This window comes from Phocoena phocoena, chromosome 12 (genome assembly GCF_963924675.1).
Source record: "Phocoena phocoena chromosome 12, mPhoPho1.1, whole genome shotgun sequence".
NCBI classification, from domain to species: domain Eukaryota; kingdom Metazoa; phylum Chordata; class Mammalia; order Artiodactyla; family Phocoenidae; genus Phocoena; species Phocoena phocoena.
Genome location: NC_089230.1, coordinates 32,094,891 through 32,112,865, shown reverse-complemented (window position 1 = coordinate 32,112,865; position 17,975 = coordinate 32,094,891). Strand labels below are relative to the sequence as shown.

Genomic DNA, 17,975 nt, shown 5'->3' with positions numbered 1-17,975 from the left:
ATTTATAGTAGTATTTGTTTGCTAGGGCTGCTGTAACAAAATACCATAAACCAGTAGCTTGAACAGCAGAAATTTAATGTCTACCAATTCTGGAGGCTAGACATCTGAACACAAGAAATGATGGCATTGGCAGGTAGCTTCCTTCAAGGTCTGTGAGGAAAGGAGCTGCTCCAGGCCTCTCTTTTTGGCTTGCAGATGGTGTTCTCTTGTTGTCTTCTATGTGTGTCTGTATCACAATTTCCCCTTTTTATAAGAACACCAGTCATCTTGGTTTAGGGACCCACCCTACTCTAGTATGACCTCATCTTAACTAATTACATCTGCAGTGACCCTGTTTCCAAATAAGGTCACATTCTAAGGTTATTGGAGGTTAGCACTCCAACATAGGAATTTGGGAGGAACACAGTTCAGCCCATAATAGTACACTGCTGTCAAGGTTTCTAATGTCCTCCAAGGCAGAGAACAAAAGTGTATTTTACTTTTTGTACAAAATGAGAAGACTGAAAGAGAAGTGAAATAATTTTTTTAAGATGGTGGACTCCCCAAGAGCTGAAAATTATACAAAAAGAAGACTACTCCTTTGCTCTACCCACTGAACCAGACATCAACTTCACAGAGTTGTATCTTTGAACCTCATAGTATCCTATTCTGTAGAAATGTAGACTTTTAGTCTTAGAAGGGACCCAGAGAGAGGAAGAATGCTTCTTACCATTACCCAAGTAGTAGAAGAACCAGCCTAGAGTGTACACCTCTTCCCACCAGGCTTACATTCCTTCAGCTATACTGGTGGTTGCCATTGTTGGTTGTTAGTAATTCCTTTTCTTCTGTATTTGAAAAATAACTGTGGCTACTCTAAAAATGAATGTTATCACTGGTTTTCTTTTCTTCATGGTGGAAGGCATGTAACCGATGTGTTTGCCTGAACTCCTTTGTTTATCCACAAGTATTTATGTACCCATTCTCATATCTCATTTTAAAACCTGCCCTGATAAGAACTGGATTTGAGGCACCCTGGATTTTCCCAAATTATTCTTGACTCAGCGCCTACATCAGAATAATCACAGAAAGATATGAGCACCTTCCACTTTCCTATGAGCTGATTCTTCAGATGAATGAATTTGACTTTGTTCCCAGTCCACATTTGGGGGTGTTGTTGTAGATAAGAAAGGTCCACTTATGAGGAACTGTTGTTTGTACACATGAACTGCCCATCTGTGCCGTTTTAGTGTTACTGTGTAGAAGAGAGCTGATAATTGAACCTTGAATACGTCCTATAACCCTACATCCGATTAACTCAAAATCTTTTGTGTTTTTCCTCCCATTTTAGCAAATCGATGGAGAAGCATTTCTGCTTATGACCCAAACAGACATTGTGAAAATTATGAGCATTAAGTTGGGCCCTGCCCTCAAAATTTTCAATTCTATCCTGATGTTCAAAGCCGCAGAGAAGAACTCCCACAATGAACTTTGAAGATGGTGAATTTTGAGCACCGTCAGCTTTCTGCTTTAAAGCTCATGTTTTACTCAAAGCACAAAGACAGCGGTAACTCCTAAGCGAGAAGTCTCCAAAACTCTAAAGAGCAATGCTGTCAGATTATTTATATTCCTTAAGAGACAATATATACGAATTCTTACGAAAGTGCTTGAGCTTTTAACCAGGTACTGTCTAACAACAGTACAACAGTCGTCTTTCGGTTCTGTTCACTGAGCTAAATTTATCTTTGTAAATCTTTTTGAGGCTGGGGGGTGGGAGGGAAGGGGGACTTCATTAATTATTTATGGAAAAAGCGGGGGTGGGGGAGGGCAGAGTAAGAACTTTTGGCATTTTGTAAACATTGTTGAATTCTCTTTCATGTACACTCTTTCTTTTTCAACACTTTCAGGAACCTTTTTATATAATCAAACTTCAACTTAAACCAAATTTGTGAAAACCTGGCTAACTTTAGCCAGTGGGACTGTTATCTGTCTTGTTAATTCTGTGCCATATTTTGAATTGCAACATTATGCTAAGTATAACTTTGCAAGTCATGATACTGCCTAACTGCTTGTCATAATTTGTTGGGGCTGAATAGTTGTAAAAATTACCTTTCTTTAAATCAGTGTTTTTACTTTTGCACGCAATTATGAAATGTTAAACAAATTACTTTTCACCAGCATCTTGACTTAATTACCAAAAACGTGTATATAAATAATGGAATTGAAAAATAAAATATATAAACATAAATAAATTAGGTGATGTATTTGAATGACATCAGTCTCATACATCGTGGTGCCCTGTGTGTTTACAGGACTCCAGTGATATCAAAGGAATATGCAGTTATATTGGGGGGCTGTTTGTATGATCTTAAACTATTTATGAGATGATCTTGAGCTTCTAATTGTCATTGAAGTAACTGTGGTGCTCTTCAGAGATGAAGGGCTCATTCTATTGATATAAATACTAACCTGGAAAGAGCTCTGTCTCAGACCTTGCAGTGTCCTCCAAACCCAAAGGTTTTCTTTAGGATTGGCTGAAGAGAGAGTGTATAGATTTTACCCAAGAGGCAAGATTTGAGGGAGCAGCCCCAGTCAACACAAAGATTCTAAATGCTCACAGATGAGGGAGGTGACCTTCCCAGAGCAGTTATTCAAGGAGCTCTGTTTTGGAGAGATTCTTTTCTCCTCAGTATAGAAGCATACAGATGCACTTTAAATGAAAGACCTTGATGACCTATAAACTGATAGCTGGTAGTGTTACTTTTGCAAGAATGCATCTCCAACGCAAAAGGTAAATTATTTTATCAGCCTATGTGTGTAACTTTTAATTCCAGGATTGGATATTTATTTAAGAACTATTTTAAAAGTAGAAAGTAAGTCTGTAGCATGTTGTCTGAATTCTGGGGAAAGGTCCACCTCTTTCCTTAGTTGCTTTCATTTTTTCTCATGTAGGATTCCCTTGATATTCCCCCCTGCATTGGAAGTCTATGAGTGGTCCTTTGCTTTTGTCATAATTCAAGGTAAAACAAGGCCCGTGACCCCCCCACTTCATTTCTTTGCATAAATCTGCTTTAAAAAAAGTTTTTTGTTGTTAGTTCTTTTCTCCTTTTTTGTTCAGAATTTGTACATTCACGTTGCACTTGTTATACCTGACATGAATGAAATAAAATCTTAATTGCAGATACTTTTTTATATATGTATGATTCTTAAGAAACCTTGTCAGATAGGAGGGGCGTATGAGAGCAGGAACAATATCAAACATACGGGCCCTAGATACCTGTGTAATGAATGAATCTGTAGGATTTGGAATTGTTTGTCAGACTATGTCCCAGATGATGTGAAGAGTGACAAAAAGGAAAAACAAATCAATTTTATGGTTACGGCAGGTAGGATTCACACGCATTGAGAACTTTTCCCTGCTAGTTTAAAGCACATATGGCAACAGAGGAGCCTTTTAAATCTTACTGAAAACATCTACTCATTCTAAGAAGCATGTTGTTGTATGTTAGAGGCAAGGCATTAAGCATCCCTACTAGGGTGGAAGAGTCTTCCACAAGAAGAGGAAACCTTTCACCATTCCATCCCTGGGATATAGTCTAAGTATAGTCTAAGTTTTAACAGAGGAAACAGGGAGCCGTGATGACAGGGAGGTCCCTGAAATGAGAGAAGCAAGCTTGGAGTAAGACAAAAGGGAGGGATGGGGAATGTGGAACTTGACAGAACCTTCCCATCTCTAAATGCATTTTTAAAAATTACACTCTACAAGCCAAAGGAGTCCGTCCTGTCTACCGGTTGAAATATTACCCCAGGTTGCTATTTTGCAACTTATAGATTCAGTGGACTCAGCTTCCAAAGAAAATAGGATTAGGCTGGTCAAGAAATATTGAATATTTGCCAAGTGGCATGGCCATGCTGTCCACTGGAGACAGATACACCATTGAAAGAGACAATAAAGCTCATGGTCAGCGCATGTCTGAGCCAAACTTCACTGCAGTTACCTTGCAGCTCCACCCCTATCTCTCCGCCCCCGGCCCAAAGGAACAAAGAGAGGCTTTCTTTCAAGGCTAACCCTAAAAAACAGATGATACAAATGAACTTATTTACAAAACAGAAACAGACTCACAGACTTAGAAAACAAACTTATGGTTACCAAAGGAGAAAGGTGGGGGGAGGGATAAATCGGGAGTTTGGGATTGACATATACACACTGCCATATATAAAATAGATAATCAACAAGGACCTACTGTATAGCACAGGGAACTCTACTCAATATTCTGTAATAACCTAAATGGGAAAAGAATTTGAAAAAGAATAGATGCATGTATATGTGTAACTGAATCACTTTGAGGTACACCTGAAACTAACACAACATTGTTACAACTACTCCAGTATTAAAAAAAAAAAAGAAAAAAAAAGCCAGCCATAGAGACTGTGGACCTCCAAGGGAAAGGACTCTTTAAGAACTTGGTAAATTCATTTGGGAGAAGAGGAGTAAGATTTTGAAATTTAAAAAAACGGGAGGGGGGAGTGTAAGCTGGGACGAAGTGAGAGAGTGGCATGGACATATATACACTACCAAACATAAAACAGATATAGCTAGTGGGAAGCAGGGAGCACAGGGAGATCAGCTCGGTGCTTTGTGACCACCTAGAGGGGTGGGATAGGGAGAGTGGGAAGGAGACGCAAGAGGGAGGAGATATGGGGATATATGTATATGTATAGCTGATACACTTTGTTACAAAGCAGAAACTAACACACCAGTGTAAAGCAATTATACTCCAATAAAGATGGTTTAAAAAAAACACAAAAAACGGGAGTGGGGAGAGAATAATTGGAGGAAATAAAAGAAACTTTTTTCTGTAAGGAACTAAAGGCACATTGTAGTGAAAGGGAAGATATGGAAACTGTAGAATTGGGACTAGTTATTCGAAAATGAAATGTACCGAATTGTTATTGCCTGTCCATTCTCATGTAAGTAGCGAATAGTCATTGCAGAGGTGGGCAGCTGATCTTTCATTTTCTTTTATCTCACTGACTTAAGCATTTTAATGAACAGTTAGAAAGATATTAGTATTTTGCAGTATTTCTAGAGACGTGCTATAAAAATATTTCTTCAATAATTCATATGAGCCCTTATTAAACTTCAAAGAACATTTTATTTGATGAAGTAACCCAGGAAATGTCCATCGCATTGTGGTGCAATAGTAGCACACTTAAATTCTTCAGTCTCTAAACCCACCAGTTCTGTCAAAACTAATGTTGAGATTGTGATGATGACAAGGGGCACCTTAAAACTAATGTTGGATGAATTACAACATGGGGCTTTGGGCTGGGTGAGGCACCAGGACTAGGGCTCCTGAGAGAGGCTGGAGAGCCAGTCTAGGAAGGGTCCTAACCTGGAAGCTAGAAGCTGAGGCCCAAGTGGTGCTGGGAGTGAAAAGCAAGATCCTTATCATAGATCAAAACAAGCCCAAGGGGCAACCAGGGCAGATGAGGTCAAGGTGAAGGAAAACTAGAAACCGTGTGGGGAGACAAGAACCAGGCACATCACTGTATCTCAAGGCAGGGAAGCAGAGAAAGATGAAGACGGGTCACAGATGATCAAAACCTGTGCCGGCGAGATTGGCCAGAAATGAGACCTCAGGAATGAAGCAGCCCGGGTTCTCCACAGGTATGAATGAAGAAAACCAAAACACCCCCCAGGGCAGGTCAGCTGAGGGAAAGAGGAACTGGGGAGTGTGAGCATCTTCTTAAAATGCTCAAAATGTTTCCAAGCAATGTTCAGCCCAGAGGCAGAACCACAGGCCACAAGTGTGCAGCTCCTGGACATTAAGTCTATCAAAAGTAGGCACGCTGACTTAAGTGCAAGGTCATATCCTAATCTGAAGGATTTAAGAAAATGTGAAGCGTAGTGTCTTTTAAAACCTAATGCACCCTTGAAAGTGTTAACTTGGACTGGAATTGCTTAGAACTCAAACATCTCTTTAAGTAGTATTTTATTACAGGATTTCAAGAAAGAAAGCATCGAAGTGTAAAGATAGAAGGCATTGATACTCATTCAAATCCTAGAGACAAGATGATTTTCTAATACCTACCTCTACTAAATCAAAACAATCTTTAATAGTTTCAGCCATCCCAGAGATCAATTCTGATAAAATATTTGGCATGCTTTAAGTGACTGTGTGTTGAAATCCTACTTCCTTTTCCTTTTCTTTCACAGAAGGAAAATATGGACTGTGCGTATCAAAAATCAGTGTCTCTAGGAAGTTGAGGGTTTGGGACAGTCTTCTTGGACACTCGATCCCAAATACATGGAAGGCAGCTATGAGAGTGGCCAAGGCTGTAATACAGTCATCCACCTTTGTGAGTCTCTCTTTTTCTAAATACAAAGAAAATTCACAGACATCCATGTTGAAAGGGTTCTTAACTTCTAACACGGGTGTGGACACTTGCACCTGAAAAAAAAAAGATTACAGTAGTCACCACCCCATGACGTGTAAACTAGCTAAATAATACAAGATGCCTCAATCTAACCATGATATTACAATGTATGAGCTTTTTGCAATTTAGCATTATTTGTAAATATGACAAAACATAACTTCAAAATAGGCCACCATCCTGCTTCAAATAAATAATCATATAAAGATATGAACTCTCAAACCAGTGATCACTGAAATACCACATACCTTCTCATTCACAATGACAAAAAGGCTGGGATCCTCCCCGAAAACATCTGGTAGGAGTAAACAGGTGGCTGTCATCTTCATATCTGTCAAAGCAAACAGGCTCACAGTCCAAGTAAAAATAAGCTCTTACCAATTGTTGTAAGTAAAGCCAGTATCAAAACATGTGGATTATTTTTTGTTACCTTCTACAGAGAACAAACTAGCCTTCTTAGATCAGTGTTTCCCTACCATTTTTTAAACCAACATCCCCTTCTAATAAACATTCAAGATCTCCTGTTCTACCCTCCAGATCACTGCCAGGAGAAGATAAGAGTTCTGTGTACTCTCTGTCCCTCAGCCAGGGTGATTTCATTGTACTCTACCTCGTGGCTTGTAAATTACCTTGTGTATGAAATTAACAGGTTACTAGTTTCCTAAATATAATTTTACAATATCAAGTGTACTTTTAAAATCTACACCTCAACTCCTCCTAGTTGAGAAATTCTTTTTTCTTTCCCACATGTTGTTTCACTGAATTCTACAAAGCATGGCTTTCCTAATTATCCTGAATTACACAGATAACTGAGACCAGATCACCCTATCCCTTAGGTTTACTAACGTTTCAACATGTCTTCATCTGTATGCTGTTTCATTTTTTCTTGCAATGCAATATTGATTGGATTGTCCACCAAAGAAAAAGAAGCCAGTATATTTTCTGAATAGGATTCCAAAATGTGCCTTGTTTTCTTATAAATATCTGTTCTTGTAAGAAGTTGGAATTCTCTGAACAGCTGAAAAAAGAAAAAGATCACAAGAAAAGCTAATGTATAGAATGTAAGGAAGTAAGTTACTCTTTAGAATTATATTAAGCTCTGAATGTTAGTTTATATACTAGATATTTGATTAGCTTTAGTGGAGAAGTAGAAAGACTTAGGACGGAGGAGGAGAAAAGAATGAAAGCCTGAAGTGAACTGTCAGATTTCAGGAAGCAAACCTTGAAAAATTCCTGACCATGGTATCCTAAAGGGAAAAGAGCTTTAAAAACTCTGTAAGATCAGACAGAAATAAAGGGTGAAAACCAAAATGAGTCTAGGAGATCTGACTACAAGGTGAAAGCAAAAACAGTTTACCTGTGTGGAAACCCCTTTGCTCAAAACCACCTTTTCTTGCCACTGCCTAAGTTCTTCCCTGCGGAGAAGTCCACCACCACTGTCCGCCTCCCAACTTTTCTGACAGAGTGGCATTATAAGACTGTTCATCACCCACACTAGTAGGAATTATGTAATTATCACTTTCCTTAAAACACTATAAGGAACAGTTATATACTACCCATCATTTCCTGAGTATCTTGGTGGATCCTAAATTGCCCAAAGATTAGGTCCAAAAGTTAAGTTATTGGAAAACTGGCATTCACATTCTCATAAAGACATAGCGGCTCTGCTATCAGGCAACACTCAGTGGACGACTAATTTAGATTAATACCCTACAAAGAACCTCTCTCAGCAGGGAGATGTGAAGTGAGGCATGAGGAAGGTAAATATTGTCCACTTTCCTGGGCGCACAGCTCAGGAATTTTTTTTAACCTTTTTCAAAAAAAATTAATCTCAGGTCGACCTTAAAGTTGCAGAAAGAGTAAACAGAGCTCGCAACTTCCCCCAAGGCTAACCCCTCTGATCCATTTGAAAGTACGCTGTAGATATGATGCCCTCTTAACCCTTAATTCTTCGTTGCATATTATTATTCCTTGTACTTAGCTAGAAGTACAAGGATGCTCTCCTATATGACTACAGCATAACCATCAAAATCAGGAAAATCGAATCCATTCAAACTTGCCAGTTGTTGCAGTCATGCTCTTTATAAATCCAGAACATAATCCAGGAACACGTGAGATTTAGATATCATGTTTCTTTAGTCTCCTTCAATCTGAAGCAGCATCTTGGTTTTCTTGAATTCCCTGACATTTTTGAAAAGTAGAGGCCAATTACTTAGCAGAGCACCCTTCATTCTAGGTTTGTATGATGTTTCTTCATGAGTTATGAATTATGGCAAGAATGCTGGCGCCCCTCCATCAGAAGGTGTTAACTGGTGCCATTATTGAAGATACTAACTTATCACTCGGTGAAGATGGAATCTGACGGGTTAATTAATATGTTATTAATTAACATATAGTTGTAAGTGTTTTAAGGGGGGGTTTCCCTTGAGTTGATGTAAATATATTGTTTTTCCTGTCGTTCAGCCGTAAGATTTCACATCCACCAATGATTCTTGCCTGAATCAAGTATTACTATTGAATATGATAGTTGCCAAATAGTGATTTTCTAATTCCATAATTCTTTCTAAATTTATTGGCTTTCTACTCTACGCTGTAGCTTTCTCTTCTCCTACATTAATTTATTCGTTTATTTGTATCACTACAGAATAATAAACCCCTCTTTACTCAAATGATCATAACTCTAATCCTTTCATTATTTATATTAATGCTCAGATTGTCCAGACTCGGCCAGTAGGAGTTGACCCCTGAATCCTCTTGACATAGCCTCTTGGTCTTTGAGCGCTTCCTTAGTTTCTGGCACTACACAATATTTCAGGCTCATCTCGTATTTTTTCCGCCTCAGCCTTGGAGTCAGCTATTTCTCCAAAAGCCCCGGGTTCCTTTTAATGGAGAATGATATTTAAAAACTAAGATTTCAGCCCTTGATGTGCTCACTGCTTCACTGGTGTTCTAGGATTTCTTACAGAACAAAGCTAGGAAATACATATTTGTATATACATGCACACATACAGACATACATCTATCTGTTTAAATATCTATATATACGTATTAAAAACCATGAGTTCACACTGATACCTTCAATTCCAACCCAGCAACACAGGCCTTATTCCAACCTCCCTGCTTCCCATACATCCTCTCTCAACAGCGAAAACCTGGCTCCCATTATCCCCGATGTATCGATATTTACTTATTCGCCCAAATCTTCCCCAAACTTCATGTAGCCAGACCCCCAGCCACGAATGGTCAGTCACAGAATAGCCAACCCAATATTTACTTTTTTGCTCAAATCTTCCCCAAACCTCATGTGGCCAAACCCCCAGTCGTGAATGGTCAGTCACAGAATAGCCCCTCTCTCTACAACCCCAGGTTTTGTCCCAAAGGTTATTAACCTTAATCATTTTTCCTTTTCTATTCAGATTGGATCATTTCTATCTTCAAGTTCACAGACCCTTAGTTTGCATTTCCCAATAGGCATTTCCCTATCCAATGATGTTTTCATTTCAGATAAATGTTCTTTTCAGTTCTGAATTTCAATTTGGTTCTTTTAAAATATATATTCCATTCTCTGCTAAGATGCCCCGCAGTGATGCTGCATGGAATTCACTGGTTTTACCGTGTTCCCACCATCCTGAAGCAGCTGGCTTGATAGAACGGTGAAACGGCCTTTTGAAGACTTCGTTACAGCACCAGTTAGGTAGCAGTTCCTTGTAGGGCTGGGGAAAGGTTCTCCAGGAGCTGTATATGCGCTGAGTCAGAGCCCAATATATGGTGCTGTTTCTCTCGTAGCCAGAATTCACAGGTCCAGGTATCCAGGGATGGACAATGGAGCGGCACCACTCACTATTACCCCTAGTGACCACTAGTAGGGAGTCTGGATTAAACTGTGTTCCTTTCAAGGGTGTTAAATTTTGTTGTGGCAGGCAATTAAATTTCTGGTTGATCCTTCTCGTTCTGTCAGACTTAATCTTATTGTTTGAATGAGTTTATTTCGGTTTATTTTGGTTTTTGTCCTTAGTTCTAGTCAATGGCCCCAACTCAAATCTAGGACATAAAGTATGGACTTTCTGGAGTCTCAGATGGATGCCCAAGACTCTCAGCAAAGTCTTTCCACTCTGACTGGGCCGGAATTCTTATTTTTCAACACCGTGTCGCCTCTGCTTTCAGGTTGCCGTCCTGTGGCAGCCCCTCTTCGCAGCTTTGCGGGGTCTTGTCCTGTGCAGTCCAGCTCTCAGCCAAAGACCTCTGGGGGATCCCTCCATGGACTTCTGCCCTCCGTCTTTCCTCTAGTACCGTCTCTCGCAAATACCAGCTACTTCATCATTCCCAAACTCCCACCTCTAACTGTTCAACTCTGTGAGACCACCCTTCTGCTTGGCTTTCACCTTTTTGTGCCATGATCTAGAAAGTAACCCCAAGGAAGAAAACTGAGGCACATCCTGTATGTTCCCCTTTAATCAAGATCAGAGTCCTACGGATACAGAGAACAAACTAGTGGTTGCCAGAGGGAAGGGGATGGGGAATGGGTGAAATACATGAAGGGGACCAAGAGGTAAAAAATTACTAGTTATAAAATAAATAAGTCACAGGGATGTAAGGTACAACACAGGAAATATAGTCAATATAATTGTAATAACTTTCTATAATGCTTAATCTATAAAAATATCGAATCACTATGTTGTACACCTGAAACTAACATAATGTTGTAAGTCAACTATAATTCAATTAACTTATTAAAAATAATCAATTTCATAAAACAAACAAAAAAAAGAGCAGAGTCCTGCAATGCCTACTCTCCAATGCCTGGAAGCAGTTGCCTCATAGATATTTTTCCCAGTTTTATCCATGTTAATGATGGGAAGGTAGGTCCAGGACCAGTTTCTCCATCATGACCAAAAACAAAACTCAGATTCTCTTGTTTTCCTTTGAAACTTTTTATTAGCTGGTGATTCTCAGGCACTTCACTTAAGTTTTAAACAATGATTGTTGAAATAGTTTCTCAGTAATATGAAAACTATAGCATTTCAAAGGATTTACTGGAAATTTGAGGAATTATTTACATTTGTGTTTGGTATTTTCCCCTCTTCAACTTTTCTTTCTTGTCTTGTGCCACATCCACTAGGTCCCAGTAACAAATTCCTAGTTGATAATATTCTACTCTCATGAAGTACATTTTAAAAGTTTAAATTTTTAAATTTTCTGTTGAGAGAAAGTTTTTTGAGAGGAGGACGTTGATGAGTACAGGTGGTAATTGAGGGTCCTGGGACCAGCTTCTCACACTGGCTGCTGCTCTTCAACCAGCCTGCGTCCACAAGCTCCCTAAGCGCCAAGTGTTTTCACACTGGTAGTAGAAACAAGCAGGTGATGGGGGAGGTCTGAAGCAGAGGCAGCTGTCCTACTATAGGGATTGTTTGTTAACGACCTTGTAAGCAAGGTCAAACTTGCTTTTATTTTCAGAAGCGCCACAAGGATATTATGAATTGTTAATCCCAGCTAGCTACCCAAGGCTGAGTTAGGGACGTACTTCCTGAAGAAGCCTAAAATGTTTAATCCTTTTTTTTTTACAACAATAAATAGGGCAACTTTATTCAGTAAGTACAGCCATTACCAAAACTATACCCCAATCCACATTTTGAATATAAAGGGTGAAATACCTGAGGGAATAGGAAGAAAAGACTTACAGATGCCACAATGGGAGACTTAAAGCAGGAGAGACACAGCCTTAGGTCTGAAATGTCTCTACTCTTCATTAGAGCTATAATGAACCCCAGATTTACTATCAATTATAGTTCTTTGAGAGGCCACTGAACCATAGCTCATCTGGTTTAACCACTAAAACTTTGTAGGCTGCAGTCCAGTGAAAACCTCAAAGGTTGCAACATCAGTGACCAGAGCAGCCTTACCAACCACTGTTGTAAGTGGGGAATGGGGAAAATACATGAAGGGGACCAAGAGTCCCCTTGGTTTGTGTCCCCCACCAAATGTTTGTGTCCCCCACCAAATTCATATGTTGAAACCTAGCAGTGTGATGGTATTAGGCGATGAGGTCTTTGGGAGGTGCTTAGGTCATGAGGGCAGAGTCCTCATAAATGGGGTTAGTGCCCTTATACAAAAGCCCCCAGAGAGCTAGCTTGCCCTTCAGCCATATGAAGTTACAGCTAAGAAGCACCATCCATGAACCAGAAAGTGGACTCTCACCAGACACTAAATCTGAAGGTACCTTGATCTTGAACTTCCCCGACTCCAGAAGTGGGAGAAATAAATTTCAATTGTTTATAAGCTACTCAGTCAATGGTATTTTTGTTTACAGCAGCTAGATTGGACTAAGACACCAACCATCTACTAACTCATCCAGCATTCAAAAAAATCAATACTTCATTTGTATTTTACACACAGTACTCTGCTAGGCACTTTGGGAACTACTACAATGTTCAGAACATGCTCCTTACATTTAAAGACTTTATAGGCTATCAGTTTAACAGTTTTTCGCTTTAAAAGTATATTTTGTACGTGTGTCAATCTGGCATACTCTTCTAACAGCTAGAGGCTACCGTATATTACTGTTCCTAGCAACCCAAAGATTAAGGAGAAAGCAAGCAATAAATAAGGTAGGGTTGCTGAGAAAAAATTAAATAAAATAATCCATGTAAATAAAGCCCTGAGAACATAGCTGCTATGTAGCAAACACTCAGATGTTTGCTATAGACATTATTATTAAAATAAAGCATGTAGGCAAATGCTTATTTCAGTTTCTTTTGGAAGAAGAAAAGCCTGTAAAACTTTTCATTTCCAGTTTGGTTGACTGCACCTACAGAATTCCTCCATGAAATGTATTCTCAGATAAAAACACTGAAGAGTCTTTCATTATATACTACAGCCAAAATTACACTAAAATTGTAACAGGACCCTTTAATGTCCACCTTAAATAAACTAAATGGCAGGGTGTCTGATTTACCCATAAACTTTGTATATTTTAAGACCACTTTATGAAATGATTTGGGATCATAAAGGAAATAGATTTTGAGTGATGTTGCATGCTAACAGTTATCTCATAAACTATCTTGTCTAAATGCATGCAAAGGGAAAATGTTGCTCACTGTCAAAATACCCCGAAGTAGTGGTGCCCCTGCCTCCACAATGTGTCCCGTGATGGAGAACTCTTCAAAGCTGAAGGCAGCCAGTGTGTGTTATCAGCAAATGATTCCAGAAATTTCTTCCAAATGGTCCTAGTCGTACCCCTTGGGCCTCGCGCGCTCTCCTGAGATTCGTAAGCACCATCTTGCCGCATAGTCCTGCTACCACTCCAAGAGGAAAGAGACAAAAATCAGTTTGGACATTATAATCAGACTATTATAAGCAAATAAAAATACCTGATAGGGGCACTTCAGGAAAGGAAACATTTTAAGAATGTCCTTGAGAGGTGTCCTGCTGCCCATCAACTTTCTCCTTATTTCCAAAGTCCGGCTCATCCTCTCATCAATCTCACGCCAGTCCTTTTCTGTTTTCACATATTCTTGCTGGAACCAGTTAATATGTTCATCTACATCATAATCTAAACCAACAGCTTCCTCCTACAAAATATTTTCAAAATATTAATATGTTTCAAGTGGCAGTTTAATGCTTCATGAAAACCTGAATTGTGGGCTGTTATGACACACTCAACGATTCACTCATGTGGTGAGCACTACTATGTAGCATTATGCTTGGCTTTGAATGTGGTTAACAAATGTCTTTGATGCTGTGAACAAATCAAAGAGTTAATTACTGACTCTGGAATTAGAATCTGTTCTCTTTTTTAAAATTTTTATTTAGTCATTTATTTAATTTTTGGCTGCGTTGGGTCTTCGCTGCTGCACGCGGGTTTTCTCTAGTTGCTGAGAGCAGGGGCTACTCTTTGTTGCGGTGGGTGGGCTTCTCATTGCGGTGGCTTCTCTTGCTGCGGACCACTGGCTTCTACGTGCACGGGCTTCAGTAGTTGTGGCACACGGGCTTCAGCAGTTGTGGCTCGCGAGCTCTAGAGCGCAGGCTCAGTAGTTGTGGTGCACGGGCTTAGTTGCTCCGCGGCATGTGGGATCTTCCCAGACCAGGGCTCGAACCCGTGTCCCCTGCATTGGCAGGTGGATTCTTAACCACTGCACCACCAGGGAAGTCCCATAATCTGTTCTCTTGACAGATCTAAGAGTTATTTCATTTCCTACATACCTTTTTACGTGGAAACCTAGATTACCCAGGATGTTCACACTGAATAGAAATGTCATTTATTCCTATGCATTTAAATTTTAGAAGACAAAATATTAAGCAGAGATAAAAGGTTTTAAATTAAGTTTTTGTTATTGTTATTGCTTGTATTTTTCCTTCTTAAATGCTTTTTTAGGGCTGCAGTACCATGCCATATAATCCAAATTCAAAATAATTATGGTGGGTATTTTGTGATGCTGAATCATGAAGCTGTCAGTTATATTCGCTATGCATTTGGGTACACTGGATGGGGTGGGGTGGCTGAAAGTACCTCACATGTTCTCATTAAAAATCTAAGGTAGGGACTCCCCTGGTGGTACAGTCGCACCTACTGCCCACGAGCCGCAACTACTGAAGCCCGTGCACCTAGAGCCCGTGCTCCACAACAAGAGAAGCCACCGCAATGAGAAGCCCATGCACGCAATGAAGAGTAGCCCCAGCTCACCGCGGCTAGAGAAAGCCCACGTGCAGCAAGACCCAATGCAGCCAAAAATTAATAAATAAATGTATTTTTTAAAAAAAATCTAAGATAATCAACAGGCTTTGAGAAGACAAGAAAATAATCTTTCTAGAAAAGTTAGTTGAGCGGACATTTGGCTGAACTACACTTGAATCAACAAGTTGACAAACTGTCTAGCTGACCAGAATGTGAGCAGATGTTACCTGTAAAAGATGGAAAAATGGTAAAGAGCCTAAAAGGCTCCTATATCAAGCCTTTTACAAGCATTTTAGGAAAGCGTCAGGTAGATCCACTATCTATGAACATAGGATGATTAGCAAGACATAGACCAAGTGAACAAATTCCTAGAAAAATGTACAAACAGACTAAAAAGAAATTCCTAGAACCTTACATAAATTTAATTAGAAGACAAAAGTCTTTCCACAAAGAAAATACCAAGACCTGAAGTTTTCATAGACAAATTCTACTAAACTTTCAAAACAGAGGGCATACCAAATTTACGCGAATTTTTTCAAGGAGTCGAAAAAAAAAAGAAAATCTATGAAGAATTCCAACCCATTCTATGAAGCCTCTATGTCTACGACATTGATTCCCAAACCTGAAAGAACTGTATGAGAGAGGATAATTACAGGTCAATCTCATTCATGAACAAAGTTGCAAATATTAGGAACAAGGAACAACTAACTTGGATCTACCCCAGAAATGCAACATGGGTTTGACATTAGTAACTGGTCATGCTCCCTGCTAACTATGGTGTTCCCCAGAGAGTGTCATTTAACCCTCTAATTCCTCTAAGGGGGTATTTATCTGAGTTATCCGGTCTAAAAGCCACTAGCCACATATGGCTATGGAGCATTTGAACTGTGGCTAGACCAAATTAAGATGTGTGCTGGCAACACTGAATTTCAAAGACTTAGGATGCAAAGAAAGAATGTAAAACATCTCATTAACAATTTTTCATAATGATTACATGTTGAAATGATAATACTGGGTTAAGTAAGCTATACTCTTAATGTTATAATTCCGCCTGCTTCTTTTTACGTTTTTTAATGTGGCTAACTAGGAAACCTTAAATTATATCTGTGGTTTGTATTATATTTTTATTGAACAGTGCTGTGTTAGATGCTAGAGTTTTCTTCATACCAAATTCCAGTCATCCCTGTTTCCACTTCTATTGTCATCGGAAACGATGTTTCCCTGTGTAACTTGAACAGTCTCTTTCCTTAACATTCAGTCACGTGTCTTAGTCAATCAGCAGGGAAACTGCTTTGACTTTGCCCCGTGTTTCCAAGTGCACGGCTGACTTGTAAAACTTCACAGTATTAGCAAATGTGCCACCTGCTGATGGCAGTAATTGCATTATATCCAGAATGCAATTAACTGTGAACATTTTTCTTCAACTTTTGCTTCTTGCTCAGTTTTGCACCATGAGAGAAACATCTGTGGAAAAGGCTGCAAAAATGATTAGTATTTATACAATAAATCATTATGTCAGGTGCAGTAAGAAACAAACAGTAAATGCCCTAAAAGAAATTAAAAGAAACCTAGTGTTACGTCCTTAGCATTGACTAAGCAGCTTTTGCATGACTTTCAATTCCATTGTATCTGTAAGCCAAAGAAAGCTAACACACAAAACTGTTTCATGACTTTCAAAGTCACTGGGTACATATATACCCAATAAGTAGGAAAAGAAATGTTTTAAGAGAGAAATGAATTACAGTAGCCCCCTATTTATCTGCGGGGGATACGTTCCAAGAGCCCCAGTGGAAGCCTGAAACCACAGATGGCACCGAACCTTATATATACTATGTTTTTCCCTTAATACGTACCTATGATAAAGTTTAATTTATCAATTAGGCACAGTAAGAGATTAACAACAACAATAATAAAACAGAACAATTATAACAATACACTGTAATACAAGTTATGTGAATGTGGTCTCTCAACTTAAAACTTATAAATTGTTTATTTCTAGAACTTTCCATTTAATATTTTCAGAACACAGTCGACTGAAGGTAACTGAAACCCCAGAAAGTGAAACTGTGGATGTTGGGGGCGGGGGGCTACTGTATAAGTATAGTGTTAGTAATTTAACACCCGGCAGTTTGTTTATTTTTTTATCTATTTATTTATTTAACAAAAGTCTGGAGGACTTTGGATGCAAGGACACCCCACAATCACTTATTAAATCCCTGTGTTCCTGTCCTAGATATAGCATAAGTTTAAAAAAAAAGCATAAATTAACCCCTCTACAGAAACTGCTGCAACATTCCCAGTATATGTTTGATAAGATATTTCACATCAGAATCGGGCAAAATATTGTGTTTTCTTCATGTTTCAGACTCTGAGAAAAGTCCGTAATACTCCATCACTTGATGAAGCCTGCCCTGGAACAGGAGAATCACTGAGGTGTGGATCCAAAGCCTGACGTGCTGTACTTGGAGCCGCTGGTATTACTCAGGACAGGCAAGATGCTGCTGCTCTATCTAAAAACCCCCGAACGTCAGAGCAACAGACGTTTATCACTCACGTGAACGTCCCTCTCAGGGCCCAGCTTCTCATCCTCTTCACCCAAGAAACTGGCTCCACCATCTAGAATATCAGTCATCATTGCAAAGGAAAGGGGAAAGATGGGGCACTGCATACTGGATCTTCGATGCGCTTGACACTTCTTCTCACATTCCATCGATCAGTCAGTCTCATGGCCACATCTCACTTCAAGGGAGTGGAGATGTACCAACATGCTGATTGTCTGGAGAAGATAAGCTCATGAAATTGGTGAGCAGCAACCATATCCACCTCTGCGTTTCTTACTATAGGAGAGCATAGCTCTCCTTATAGTTTTAGCCAATTTCAGACAGGGTTT

At 39.3% G+C, this 17,975-nt stretch overlaps 2 protein-coding genes across 5 annotated transcripts in view; one reads left to right on the top strand and one right to left on the bottom strand.

Moving 5' to 3' along the window:
• L3MBTL3 (L3MBTL histone methyl-lysine binding protein 3) overlaps nucleotides 1–2,224 on the top strand; it is a 115,767-nt gene extending 113,543 nt beyond the window's left edge. For 2 of the 4 annotated variants that reach the window (XM_065889242.1, XM_065889240.1), the window contains one exon: nucleotides 1,328–2,224. In XM_065889242.1, the coding sequence (XP_065745314.1) occupies nucleotides 1,328–1,471 (144 nt within the window). In that variant the 3' untranslated portion in view covers nucleotides 1,472–2,224. The remainder of the gene's footprint in view (nucleotides 1–1,327) is intronic. The other 2 variants (XM_065889243.1, XM_065889241.1) reach the window with 1 other exon arrangement.
• Nucleotides 2,225–6,146: 3,922 nt separating this feature from the next.
• Nucleotides 6,147–17,975, bottom strand: part of SAMD3 (sterile alpha motif domain containing 3) — a 43,843-nt gene continuing 32,014 nt past the window's right edge. The window contains exons 7-10 of the mRNA XM_065889026.1: nucleotides 13,782–13,982; nucleotides 7,261–7,432; nucleotides 6,663–6,745; nucleotides 6,147–6,431 (exon numbers count right to left, since the gene is read on the bottom strand). Coding sequence (XP_065745098.1) covers nucleotides 6,147–6,431; nucleotides 6,663–6,745; nucleotides 7,261–7,432; nucleotides 13,782–13,982 — 741 coding nt within the window. The remainder of the gene's footprint in view (nucleotides 6,432–6,662; nucleotides 6,746–7,260; nucleotides 7,433–13,781; nucleotides 13,983–17,975) is intronic.